The sequence below is a fragment of the Coenobita brevimanus genome, chromosome 104 (assembly GCF_032717465.1).
Source record: "Coenobita brevimanus isolate Jiangsu-jjx chromosome 104, ASM3271746v2, whole genome shotgun sequence".
Classification (NCBI taxonomy): Eukaryota; Metazoa; Arthropoda; class Malacostraca; order Decapoda; family Coenobitidae; genus Coenobita; species Coenobita brevimanus.
The window spans coordinates 48,692,264-48,706,115 of record NC_137057.1 but is presented as its reverse complement, the minus strand read 5'-3'; the positions used below and the strand labels follow the sequence as shown (position 1 = coordinate 48,706,115).

At 42.5% G+C, this 13,852-nt stretch overlaps 1 protein-coding gene across 1 annotated transcript; it reads left to right on the top strand.

Moving 5' to 3' along the window:
- The first annotated feature begins 7,843 nt into the window (after positions 1-7,843).
- LOC145415976 (armadillo repeat-containing protein 7) lies at positions 7,844-12,638 on the top strand. The gene is made up of 4 exons (XM_080285079.1): positions 7,844-7,952; positions 8,846-9,013; positions 11,639-11,776; positions 12,419-12,638. Exons 1-4 carry the CDS (start codon positions 7,844-7,846, stop codon positions 12,556-12,558), a joined length of 555 nt encoding a protein of 184 aa, XP_080141205.1. The 3' UTR covers positions 12,559-12,638.
- The last annotated feature ends 1,214 nt before the right edge of the window (positions 12,639-13,852 follow it).

Sequence of the window (13,852 nt, the reverse complement as noted above, 5' to 3'; positions counted from 1 at the left end):
TACCAGTCAAAATCAACCCTTCAGTCAGAATATCTGCCAATCAACTGAACTGAAAAAGGTTAGGGATTTTTTTTTTTTTTTAGATGAAAATAACCTCATATAACTCTTTCTATCACCAGACGCCTTAATCCCGTAAGGGGAGGCCACAAACGAAACGCCGTCACCCTGTCCCTCGCCATCATGCTGCCCTCCATACGGTCAACGCCAAGAAGAAACAGACCACGTGTTGTTATATTGTCAGTGTTGGTGAATTTTCAAAACAAGACTACAGGCACACAGGTGAGAGGATGGACAGGATAGGAATAACATTAATACATATTTTGCCGGATGCGAGGGAGATAATAGGACAGGGATAGGGGTGAGCTAGGGCAGAGAGAGAGAGAGAGAGAGAGATCCCTGGCCTGTCACCCCTACCCAGCATTTACACGTATGATAAAAGCGTGGCACATGATAAGTTACACGCACCGATACCCACGTAAGTGCCTTTTATGCCCGGAATCACATTGTCCGTCCTGCTTACCTCACCTTCCCACCTTCCCTCCCTCTCTCCCCCTCATCCCCTCCCAACACCCCCCTCCCTCATTCTCTCTAGATTCTACCCTCTCCCTCACCCCCTCTCCCTTCCCTTCTTTCCTGTCTTTCATCCTCGCTTCCTCCCGTCCTCTTCTCTCACAATGCCTTCCATGTTCTTTTTCCTTCTCTCTCTCTCTCTCTCTCTCTCTCTCTCTCTCTCTCTCTCTCTCTCTCTCTCTTTCTGAAAGCTACTGCATCATCCTTTATTTATAGCCAGACGCTCTAATCCCGCAAGGATAGTCACAAACAAATCGCCTCCTTACACCTTAACCCCTGCCACTTTTATGCCCTCCCTCAACTTACACTCCCCTCTCGCTTTCGCATATACCTCTCCACTCCAGCCTCCCATCTCATTCTCTGTCTCTCCCTCCCTCTCCCCTCGCCAACTCACTCACATACACTCTCCTACCTCACTCTGCATGCTCTCCACATGGCCAAACCACCTCAGTGATTTCCCTTAACTCATTCTGTCACATCCACATCCACACCACAACGCTTCTCCACGTCCTAATTTGTCAATCTGTCAGTCCATGTAACTCCACATTCTCCTGTCAAGTAACTCATTTCTACAGCTCTCATCAGTCCTACCTCATCTACCATTTAACTCCCCCCCTCTGTGTATGTGTGTGTGTGTGTGTGTGTGTGTGTGTGTGTGGGTGGGTGGGTGGGTGGGTGTGTAATTAAGATTTACGGTGACCTTTTATAACTTTATACCAAAACAAATAGAGGCAGCATAGAGGCTGATAATCTCTTTTGGTGGGGTGATGTGGAGTAATGGACTGCTGGTGGAACACTTGTGGCAGCAGCTGTAGAGGTGGAATGTAAGTGGAGGCAGCATTTTAATCCACTATTTCCTTTCCACCATACACTTGTGGAGATGGAACGGTGAATTTAGGAGCAGTTTTTAACGTTTTTCCTGTGTGTGTGTGTGTGTGTGTGTGTGTGTGTGTGTGTGTGTGTGTGTGTGTGTGTGTGTGTGTGTGTGTGTGTTTTTACCTAATTGTTCTTACTTAATTGTATCTTCACAGGAATGAGTCAAGCTCGTACTGTCCCGTGTCTTAAACCATATTTATCGTACATATCCTTAAATTTGTGAATTGTTTTGGCACACACTATTTCATTCGGTAGTGCATTCCATTGATCAATTGCTCTGTTTGGGAAACTGAATTTCCTTACGTCTTTATCACCTCTCTTCTTATGCAGTTTTTTGCAGTGTCCTCTTGCTGATGCTTCTCCATATGTTAAGTAATCATTTATGACTATTTTCTCCTTCCCTGATATGCACTTATATAGCATTATCATGTCACTTCTTTTCCTTCTCTCCCGTAAAGTTGGTAGATTCAGTTTATTTAGTCTTTCTTCGTAGCTTAGGTCCCTTAGGCTTGGTATCCATCTTGTAGCGGCCCTTTGAACTTTTTCAATCTTGTCTATATGCTTTTTGAGATGAGGACTCCAGACTACTGATGCATATTCCAGGGTTGGTCTAATGAATGATGTTATTATCCTTCTTAGCATGTCTTCATTTATGTATGTGAATGCTATTCTCATATTTGCAAGCAGTGTATACATGTTCCGTATCTTCTCGCTGATGTGGTCAGCCGAAGATAGTCTGTTATTGATAATCACACCTAGGTCTTTCTCTCTTTCTGATGTGTATAGGGTTTTATTTCCTAACTTATAATCCCAATCAGGTCTTTTTCCACTTTTACCAAACACACATTGTGTGTGTGTGTGTGTGTGTGTGTGTGTGTGTGTGTGTGTGTGCGCGCGCGCGCGCGCCCCCCCTCTCTCTCTCTTTCTCTCTCTCTCTCACACACACACACACACACACACACACGCACACAATGGCCTACTCAGCACTTCCTCTGCTTATAATTACTGTCATTCTAAATAAATGTCTTCCTCTACCAAGGGCTCTTTCTCGTCGGTTATGGAAGCTCCCTAACACCTCTTCCTTAGCGATTTATTTTCTAGTGGAGCGCTGTATATAGTGTTACATAAACAATGTCCTACTGTCGACTCAATTGGCAGGATCTCATATGCTGCTGGGACGGATCAGTCTGCTGGTGTGGGCGTGGGTGTGGCAGTGGGAGAAGGAAATAAGTGACGCTGGGTAGATAGTAAATGATGCAGGGTAGATACTGATAAACGCTAACTCAGCCTTTCCCACAACACACGATAAATCACCTAATTGCTACTACTACTACTGCTACTACTACTACAACCTGTATAGTAAATACATAGTGAATAATGACGTCACCTTCAAAGCAAAATATCTGTCCGAATGAATAAAACGTCCTAAAAAAAAAAATTTGAATTTAAAAAGCGTAACTGCTGACTCAAATTTTTATCCTGATGCATTTCACTATATCCTTCTTTCAGGCGGATATGGAGAAAAAATAGATAGATAGATGAATGGATAGATAGATGGATAACTAGATGGATGGATAGATAGATAACGTAAAATACTGAAATAAATGAAAGAAGAATGCTAGGCAGTTTAAGCCACGTAAACAAAAAATAGTAGGAAAAGTCCACTAAGGATTCCCCACCTCTCTCTCTCTCTCTCTCTCTCTCTCTCTCTCTCTCTCAGTAAGCACGTCTCATTAATAACATTTAATACACACACACACACTTTCAAACACACACACACACACACACACACACACACACACACACACACACACACACACACACACACACACACACACACACACACACAGGGAGTGAGAGAGAGAGAGAGAGAGAGAGAGAGAGAGAGAGAGAGGAAGCAAGATATGATAAGGGTTGGAAGCAACAGAGATAAAGCCTTACTGTGCTGGCTGACTTTCTTATCACTAGCCTCTCTCTCTCTCTCTCTCTCTCTCTCTCTCTCTCTCTCTCTCTCTCTCTCTCTCTCTCTCTCACTCTGCTAATATATCACTGCTGATCCAACTGCTGACTAGACAAGCAGACGAGCAGCTGATAGAGATGTCTGTAAGTAGGCAGGTTGGTAGGTAAGTAGGTAGGTACGTTGGTGGGTAGGTAGGTAGGAATTGGTGTATGGTTAGCAGGTAGGTAGGTAGGTACGTGGATGGGTAACTGGTAGGTAGGGGTACGTGCGTGGGTATAGGTAGGTAGACAGGTAGGTAGGTTTGTAAGTAGGTAGAAAGGTTGGTAGACAGGTAGGTAGGTTTGTAATTAGGTAGAAAGGTTGGTAGACAAGAAGTTAAGTGCAATACGGGATAGGTAGGTAAGTAAGTTGATAGGTAGGTACGTATAGGTAGGTGATAAGTTGGTACGTAGGTAGGTAGGTAGGAAAGTAAGTAGGAAGGTAGGTAGGTAAGCAAGTAGGTTGGTAGGTAGGTAAGCAAGTAGGTTGGTAGGTAGGTAAGCAAGTAGGTTGGTAGGTAGGTAGGTAAGCAGGTAGGTAGGTAGGTAGGTAGGTAAGTATATACTCAGGTAGGTAGGTAAGCAGGTAGGTAGGTAGGTAGGTAGGTAAGTATATACTCAGGTAGGTAGGTAGGTAGGTAAGCAGGTAGGTAGGTAGGTAGGTAAGTATATACTCAGGTAGGTAGGTAGGTAGGTAAGTATATACTCAGGTAGGTAGGTAGGTAGGTAAGCAGGTAGGTAGGTAGGTAGGTAGGTAAATATATACTCAGGTAGGTAGGAAGGTAGATAAGCTTTTTTTAACTTACGTTCTTACCCTCTCAATTAACGCTGATGATAGGAAGTTACTCAGCGCATGTTTCTTAGCGATTTATTTTGCATATTCAGTCTTTACATACTTATTAACACCATTTATATCACTAAAAGGATATTGAGAGAGAGAGAGAGAGAGAGAGAGAGAGAGAGAGAGAGAGAGATGCGGGTAGGTGAGAGGAAGAAGAATATGTTAACACCCTTATTATGACTAGAACAATAACCCCCCCCTCACACACACACACACACACACACACACACACACACCACTGTCTCTGTCGTTTTGTTTCTGTGTATCTGTCTGTCTGTTTGTCCGTCGTTTTGTCTATTTGTCTGTCTGTCTGTCTCTCTGTCTGTCTGTCTGTCTGTCTGTCTCTCTCTCTCTTAGGAGCTGCCTAGCATGGTTTAACAGGCTTACTGCAGTTATCTTCTCTTCTTATCTTCTCTTGTCCTCTTTTTGTTCGGATAATCTCTTTTCATTTCCACTAAGGTGCTTAAACATCTTTTGAGAGTTACATGGCGAGTACAGATCCTGGGCTATTCTCTCAAGGACACTCCAGATCTTGCACACCTTACGCAGTGAGAACAAGTTAAATCTTCTAAGTTCTTTTCCCTGCAGGCATTCCACCCTCCTGCCTCTGTGCGTGATATGATGCTATTTTCTGTTTATCTTCGTATCTATAGCCAGACGCCTTATTCCCGTAATGAGTGGCCACAAAAAATCGCCTCCATGTCGCCCTGTCCCTTGCCATTTCGTTGCCCTCCCCCCGACTTACACTTCCCTCTCTCATATACCTCTCTCCATCTCAGCCTCGGTCTCCCCCTCCCCCCCTCCCTCCATCTCACTCACATACGTTTTGCAAGTTAGTCTCTCACTCTCCATCCTCTCCACATGGCCGAACCATCTCAGTGTATTTATCCTAACGCTTTCCATCACATCCACATGCACACCACAACGCTCGTTCACTTCCTCATTTGTCCGTCTGTCTCTCTATGTATTGTAACCCCACATGCTCCTCTCCTGTAGTGTGAGAATGGACGAAGTCACTGAAAAACGTGGGTAAACGTGTTTTACTTTAACCTGGCCTAAAACTGCCCTCTCACCATCTTTATTGCTGACCTGCAACATGAGATTAACACTGGAATATGTCGCTGGTCGTGAAGAAGTGCTATGGAAAGGAGGAAGAGCTGCAGTATTGTCTTTGCCATTGACCTGCGTGAATTAAGCAACAAAAGAACGAAAATTCAGGCCAGGTTAAGGTGAAAGGACTATAGCATCTGAGTTTGCAATTAATTCCGTAAATAAATATAAGGAAACAGCGACAAGTGCTATTATGAGAGTATATTTCGTAGTTTTTTGTTTTCTTCTCAAGGCTTATCGTTGCCGTCTTTCTAGCTAGCTTTCATTTCTCGTCGTTCCTACATGTTTTCCTTTCTATTTCATTGTTACTTCTGCATTTCTTTTATATGTTGCGATGTTCACTGCTAAGGCAATTACTATGGTGAAACTACAGTATACTGATTTTACTCTAACTTGGACTACATCTAGGATGCTGAGTAGTAGCTAAAGATGAACAGTAGACTACGATGCTAGTCACTATGTGCCACAGAAGGAATGTAGAGCCGTGCCATTGTCTATTCCTGCCACTGAGATGCTTGACAGAAGCTGGCAACGGACGAAACTCCGGACCAAATTAAGGAAAAAGAGTATAGGAGCCACCAACTTGTGGGTGTAGAAGGCTGGCTAGCACCACCTCCTTACCAATTTATTTCCGTCAGGAGGTAAAAATGGATGAATAGAACCTTCTTGGCCGTGAGAGGGCTAATGATGGCAGTATTAACATGCAGGATCCTACGGTTTGCTTTCAAATGGTCTGAATAGTAACACAGAACTGAACTACTTTTTATGCATGAAATGAATTCAAATTCCCCGCCTAGTCTAGTTCGAATGTGTAATATTTCGATGGCTTTGGCAGGGGTGTGTGTATGTATTGATCATAATAGTTATTTGAAGTACTGTACTCTGCATACACCTATATTTAAATTATACAATGCCATTTTTGATAAATAAAAAAAAAATAATGACATGAATCAGTTTAGATCAAGAGGAACAGTCTTATGTCTGGAAAATTTTGTATTGTAGTTCATGAGTAAACACATGTGCGATGTGACAGAAACTAGAGCAATAAAATATTATTTTTTTCCAGCCTCTTGCGCTTTCCTTTACCGATTAGATAATTTTTGATATCGATAAGAACATTTTTTTTTGGTTTAAGATTAGCCTTTAAGGGAACTAGGAGACAGTGTTTGTGTTCGGGGTTGTGACAGTTTTTCCTTTACTGCGCCATACTTCAGCTGTATTTTTAACCAGCATACTAGTTATTAAGTGAGTATGAGTTGATATTTTGATTTAATACTACTATAAGGTGTTGGCAAGCCCCATTATAGGTAAAATAATGGCGGATAATTGGGAGTGCGGGTGTGACGAGTTCCCACGAGTCGGTTGTTTTGTTTTCACCTTAAATGGCATAATGTGTAATTGTATGCGACAGGGAGCAACATCATAGCATTTTAGAAAGGTTTTTAAATTGTGTTCTTCATGGATTATCAAACATATCGTATAAATGAAATGAGCAGTGGGTACCGTAGTGAATGTTTTGTTTCTTCGTCCAGCCAACCACATGCATTTTTTTTTTTTTCTTTTGGTCCGGTGTAAAAAGTGACTAAGGACTTTTAGTAGTTTGACTCCTCATCCTAAATGTAGTTATAAGGAGCAGTGAGTCTCCGTTCAGAGGAAAGGAAAACTTAGCTAGGGTAAAGAGTGAAATGTCAGTGACAGGAAATAGTTTCATCATGAATCAGTTCATTCATGTTTTTTTTTTTTTTTTTAATAAATAACAGAACGGAGGAAGGAAAAACAAATGGGTAAAAAAAAATGTAGCACAAATTCTACAGAAATACCTGTAGATGTTGTAGCACTGAAACAGAAAATTCCTTTCATAGCTAGAGTTCAGACAGGGACACAAAAACTAGTCATAAAATCCTTTTAAAAAATCATACTATACAAAATAGGTGAATTTGCAGTTACAGGCAGTTAGTATGGATTTTGGTAAATGTACATTTTGCCTTAAGCAGCAGAAAGACCTTACCAGTTTAATTCCTATTCTTCCAGCCTGTTACCGGGTACCTGTATTATTCTTACTATTTTCTTGGTAGTAAACAGTTGTTTCCTGTTGACTGCTTTTGCCCTTTGTCATTACCATATCAAGTTTCTTATGCCCCACTGATGCTTGTTTTTCCTGAATGGAAGAGACAATCAAATATTCCCCAGTTTGCATACTGTACTTTTGTATTTACTTTTTTGGTTTTATATTTCCTCTTTATTATTTTTATGGGAGTAAATAGATGCTTACTGTTCAGTTTGTTTCTCAGTTGATCATGTTTTTTTTTATGTTCTATGTCATGGGCATAATAGCTGCCTTACTAAAACTTACTCATATCCTGGTTAGGCTAGGCTGGTATAATGATGATCATGATTTTTTTCACCCCCTGCCATGGTAGGTTTGTGTAATGCACGGGTGGTGGTGGCATGTTCACCAGCCGGGCGCGGCTTGAGTGGCGGTCAGGAAGGAAGGGCGTTGACCGGCCGGATTATTTGAAGGAACTTGTGCACGAGTTCAACACATCAAAAGACTCGGGTAACTTTCAGTTGTAGTATTAGCCTGAAAGAGACAACAGCTTGTGCTACGGATAATTATGAACCCCCCCCCTCATACACACACACATACACATACATAAAGAAAAAACAAAAACCCTGACCCATTGAGCATGAAATACTGTATTGTGCTTTATCTTCTAATTTTTATTCTTGCCTCCTTGAGATGATTTTATTCATCTAAAGAGACTTTTTAAACTGAAGGAGTTAGATATAACCCTAATAAATCTCCTCTCTGCAAGAGGTCTTTCCAAAGCTGAGTAAAATTGTTTGCTATCAGCAGGGATAAACAAAAAATTATGTCCCTAAACTCAGAGGTTAATACAACTAAACCACAGCATCCAGTGATAGACCTAACCTTTCAACACACTGTACAGCCTTGAGTAAAAGTTTGCTGACTGCCTGGTTGTGGGGATGGGAGATGTTTGTAATACTGTATATCCAAATGATGAAGAAGTCTGGGCATCCACCAAGAGCAGGACATGGAAATACTTTACTTAGGAGTGGCCAGTTTTTAATCTCAAAATTTTAACAGTCCAGAAACCCCTACGCCAAGTATCTTTTAAGAGTTTTAGGGGTTATATTTTCACTCAAATTAACCTTGTAAAAATAAAATAAAACAGCATTACAGTGTTATATGACCAGTTTTTATTTTAAAGCAATATGAAGAAGCAAACTAGACAATATACAAAGGAAGGATGCTTTCTGATGCTCAAGGAGATTGAGAAATATGGAAGGCAGGAAACAGTGATGGTAGGAGACTGTTGATGAACTTTAGCTCTTGGTTGTAATCTGTCTGGCAGTAAATAAATACATAGTCAGACGGATACTGTGGATAGAATGCAAGCAGTGGTCTAACCCTCCCTTGTGTCACAGATGCAAGGGCCCAAGTACTGGCTAACCTTGCCAACTTCGCCTACGACCCCATCAACTACCCGTGGTTGCGGCGTCTGGGTGTGATCGACGTGTTCCTGGCTGAGGCATCAGAGGGAACACCAGATCTACGCAAGTTTGCTGTGGCTGGACTCTGTAATCTGGCTCTGGGTGGGTGGGAGTTTGTTTATTTCCCACACTGAAGTAGAGTATGTGAGTAAGGTGGGGGGGGAAGGGGAGTGGGAGACCAAGGATGAGAGGCGGGTATGTGTTGCAGAGGTATATGAGAGAGGGGAATATGAGTTGGAGAAAAGGCAGCCTGTTAGAAGAGGACAGGGTGACGTGGAGCTGGTTTGTTTATGGCCACCCCTTGTGCGAGTAAGGTGTCTGGCAATAGATAGATTGATAGATAGACTCTGATGACATATTACTAATTAAATTTTCTCCACTGTCCAAGTTTGTATCCCTATTTCACATTCATAGTACAGTACTTGTATATAGTATCTGCCAGGGGCGGTGGTAATGAGAGTACCAGTAATACAAGAATGAAATAAATTACAGTATACATAGTTGGATTGAAGGGGTCAGTAATATAAGACTCAAAACATATTAGGGTTATATTGGAAGTGGCTCTGGAAGTTTCGTAACACCTCTTTTGAAGTGATTTGTTTAAGAATGTAAGAAGAGAGGATAACTGCAATAGGCCTGTTTGCCCATGCTAGGCAGCTCCTAGAAGGGTAACTGAACTACTAGAATGAGATAAGGATAGCAAAGAACACGACTCTCCCCCGCCCTCCAAACCCTCCAGCTGAAGCTGGCGGAAAAAGTAAGAAAGAACACCATGCAGTACAGAAAAACTAGCGTGGACATTTTAAAGGAAAGTGTGAAAGGAGAAAAAGAGACTGTCATTGTCTATCTATCTGTCTATTGCCAGACACCTCAATCCCGTTTGGGGTGGCCACTAACAAATCGCCTCCAAGTCGCCCTGTCCCCCGCCATTTCACTGCCCTGCTCCCAACTCACACCCCCTTCTCTCATATACCTCTCCACCCCATCCCTCCATCTCATCCTCGGCCTCCCCCTCCCTCTTCCCCCCTCCACCTCACTCACATACACTCTCTTCATCAGTCTTTCACCCTCCATCCTCTCCACATGGCCAAATTACCTCAGTGTGTTCCTCATAACGCTTCCTATCACATCCACATCCACACCACAACTCTCCTTTATATCCTCATTCGTCAGCCTATCTCTCCACGTGACTCCACAGGCTCCTCTTAAATAACTCATTTCCACTGCTCTCACTCTTGACTTGTGTCCTTCCAACAATGTCCAAGCTTCACTTCCGTACGTTAGAGTTGGTATCACAATACTGTCATGTAGTAACTTTTTCACTTCCATGCTCACTTGCCTGTTTCTTATCACTGCTTTCAAAGAACCAGCAACCTTTCTTCCCTGCTGTACCCTTTCAAGCACTTCACCCTCCAAACCTCCATCCTTACTCATCACACTACCCAAATACTTAAACGTACTCACATTTTCCAATTCCTCACCATCCAACCTCGCTGTACATTCACTAACTTCACCTCTCTCAAAGACCATCACTTTACTCTTCCCTACATTCACCTTTAGATTCTGTTTCTTACACACTCTCTCAAACTCATCCACCAAGCCTTTCAGCTCCCCTTCGTCGTCACTCAACAACACAGTATCATCTGCAAACAACAGTACAGGGAGTTTCCAAACACTATCCTCTCTCACCAGGGCCACTCCAACATCCACTACCCTACCTTGTACCTCTTGTATTACCCCATCCATGTACAGATTGAACAACCATGGAGACATGACACATCCCTGTTTCAACCCAACTTTCAAAGAGAAAAATTCACTTAGTTCACCATCCACACGCACTGCAGCCTTCGCACCATCGTACATACTCTTCACAGCATTCAACAACTTCCCATCTACTCCATATATTCTTAACACTTTCCACAATTCTTGTCTATCCACCCTGTCATATGCTTTCTCCAAATCCATGAAAGCCGCATACAACTTCTTTCCCTTCTCTAGAAACTTTTCCACTAAAGATCTAAGAATGAATATCTGATCTACACAACCTCTTCCCTTCCCTAAGCCTCCCTGTTCTTTTCCAACTAATTTCTCTGTTCTTTCTCTAACTCTGTCTATAAGTATCCTACCATACACTTTTCCTATTATACTAAGAAGACAAATGCCCCTATGATTACCACACACTTCTTTTTCCCCTTTTCCTTTGTACAAGGGAATAATTATACCTGACTTCCAATCCTCCGGGACTCTACCTTCCTCCCAGGCCAATCTGCACATCTTCCACATCCATTCTACTACTACCTCTCCCCCATGCTTCAGCATTTCACCACACACTCCATCAATTCCTGGGGCTTTCCCCGATTTAACTTTCTTCATTGCTTCCACAACTTCTATCCTACTGATTTCTTCCTGTCTTCTCACCTCCCTCCTTCTCCCAGCCATTCCCCAGCCTGAAAAAGAAATAGAATGTTTTGCACGTTACACCTCAGTAGCCTCATGTACCGTATATATATTATTAATCAGTGCTCACTCATCCAGGGTTCTTGCATGTAGTGATAGATAGATTGATACAGTATTTGTTATTGACCCAGTCTATGTCAGAATTATATGGCATAAATAACATACAGGAAGATGTTAAAGTGTAATATGCAGGCTAAATCACAAAGGAAGAAGTGCTACGAAGTCTCTTGTGCCGGCCAGAACGCAGCTGTTAGTTTTACGTATTTCCAGATCATGAGAACAAGTTGTACATCATTAAGAGTGGCGGAGTGGGAGTGGTGAGTGAGTGCCTGATCTGCCAAGAGGAGGACACGGTAGCCTCAGCCATCACTACACTTATGTTCCTCGTTACACCTCAGTCAAAACCAGGTAGGTCAGTTTTTGACTGGTGCGTTTCCTTTCTTCCAGTACAGGCAGCCCCCCCCCCTCTCTCTCTTTTTTTTTTTTTTCATATAAGGCTGTCTACAACCATCTGTATGTATCTGTTTGTCCTGGAGGGGATGGCTACAGATTGCCTTCTTGTCACCCTACTCTTCGCCATTATGCTGCCATTTCTGTAAGTCACACACCCCTCATGGACTTGAAGCTACCCCTTCACCCCATTCCTCCATCTAATCCTTGGTCTCCCCCTTCCACCTGACTATATTATCCTACTAATCCTCTCTCCATTGCTTTGTTTAAATCTGAATAGTCAGTTTCCTTGCATTTACAGTACCAGTTGTATGGAGAAAATTGTCATAGTTGGTACATATCAATTACTTGTTATGGCAACAGCCTCTACATTGTTCAGATAGAGATGGGGTTAAAGCGATGATGCTGATGATGATAACATAGGAGCCTCAGCCAGCATCACTCATGTTCTGTGGCAGTTTTGGACAGTAGATTCTCTGTCTTTCTTTATTTTTTCATTTGTCATGATGTAGAAGGTGGGATAAAAAGCTCATACTTGTGGTAATGATGATAGTGATATGAGTAATCCAGGTTACCACTCAGCACACACTTCCGTTACAGAAATCACTAGTGCCAGTGTTGTGAGGCGTGTAGTATCCGAGGCCAAGAGCAACAACCCTCGTGTCAGTAACTTGGCTAAAATATTCCTGGCCGACTACTGCACCCCAGAGCAAGTGGCACAGGCAGAAACGGCACAGTGAGAAGACTGGAGATAGAAGAGAAAGCACTGTAAGGAGTACAGTTGCAAATTGAGGAGTCTAAAGGTTAATTGAGGAATGCAAAGGCAAAGTCAGAAGCAGAAGCCAGAAAAGATGGTGGTGTGAGGAATATAAGACCTGAAAGAAAAAGCGGAGTGAAGAGTACAAAGGCAGATTCAGGAGTTTGAAGACTGAAAGGGAAAGTAGAGTGAGAAGTCCAGAGGAAGATTGATCAGCCTGAAGTCTGATTGAGGAATCCAGAGGCATTAGAAGGTACTTCAGGAGTCCAGAGGCAGAAGAGAAGGCAGAGAATAAGGTTGAAAGTGTCCTAGAGAAGAATGTCCTTGGCTTTTGAAACTGTTGAAGGGTAGAAGTGTTTATTCTATTTTAATGACAGCTTCAGTGTGAATGATGTTTGTGATGCAATATAGTAATGTTTATTGATTGTTTTAGTGAGAACTTTAGTGTTATGATAGCCTATCTATAATGAAATGTTGATGTTTATAATGAAATGTTGAATTGAAGTTATTTGTTATCGTGTTTAAGAGTTTGTGTGACCGTAGACAAACATTATTCCCATAATCCGAGCGTCTTCACCTTTGTATGTACAGATTGTAAACTTTCATGTCACTAAACAATATAAAGCAAGTTGCTAGATTAGGATGCAGTCAGCTGAGGGAACTTTACACAAAACCCAAAAGATGGCTGACATTTCGAGTTGGTGACGTAGCAAAAGCAACACGAACATTCACTGCAAGAGAGGTCCAAGATTTCGCACAACTAACTGGAGACACAAATCCCATCCACTTGGACCCAGTATATGCAAAAACCCACTTGAAATCCACAAAACTGACCAGGGACAGGAATGCAAAAGCCCTCTCAGAATCAGTGCAGTTAACTGAAGACACAAGTCACGTACATTCAGACACAGAGTATACAGAAAAACACTCACAGTTAGACTCAGAATATGCAAAAGACCACTCAAAATTAGACTCTGAATTTGCTAAAAGAGACTCAGAATCCCAGGGTTGTATCGTACATGGGGCCCTGCTAAACGGGGCGGTGTCGGCCCTAATCGGAACACGTCTTCCCGGCCCAGGAACCCTAGTGGCACATCAGCAGCTCTCCTTTCCAAACCCTTGCTACACTGGGGAGGAAGTTGAGGTTGAGGTGAGGCTGGTGGAGGTGAGGAAGATTAGCAAAGTGGAGTTCAGCTGTACTACAACAAAATCGGGGAAGGTGGTGCTCCGAGGAAGTGCCAAGCTTATAGTACCCCAGTCCTCCTAAGAAGTAACCT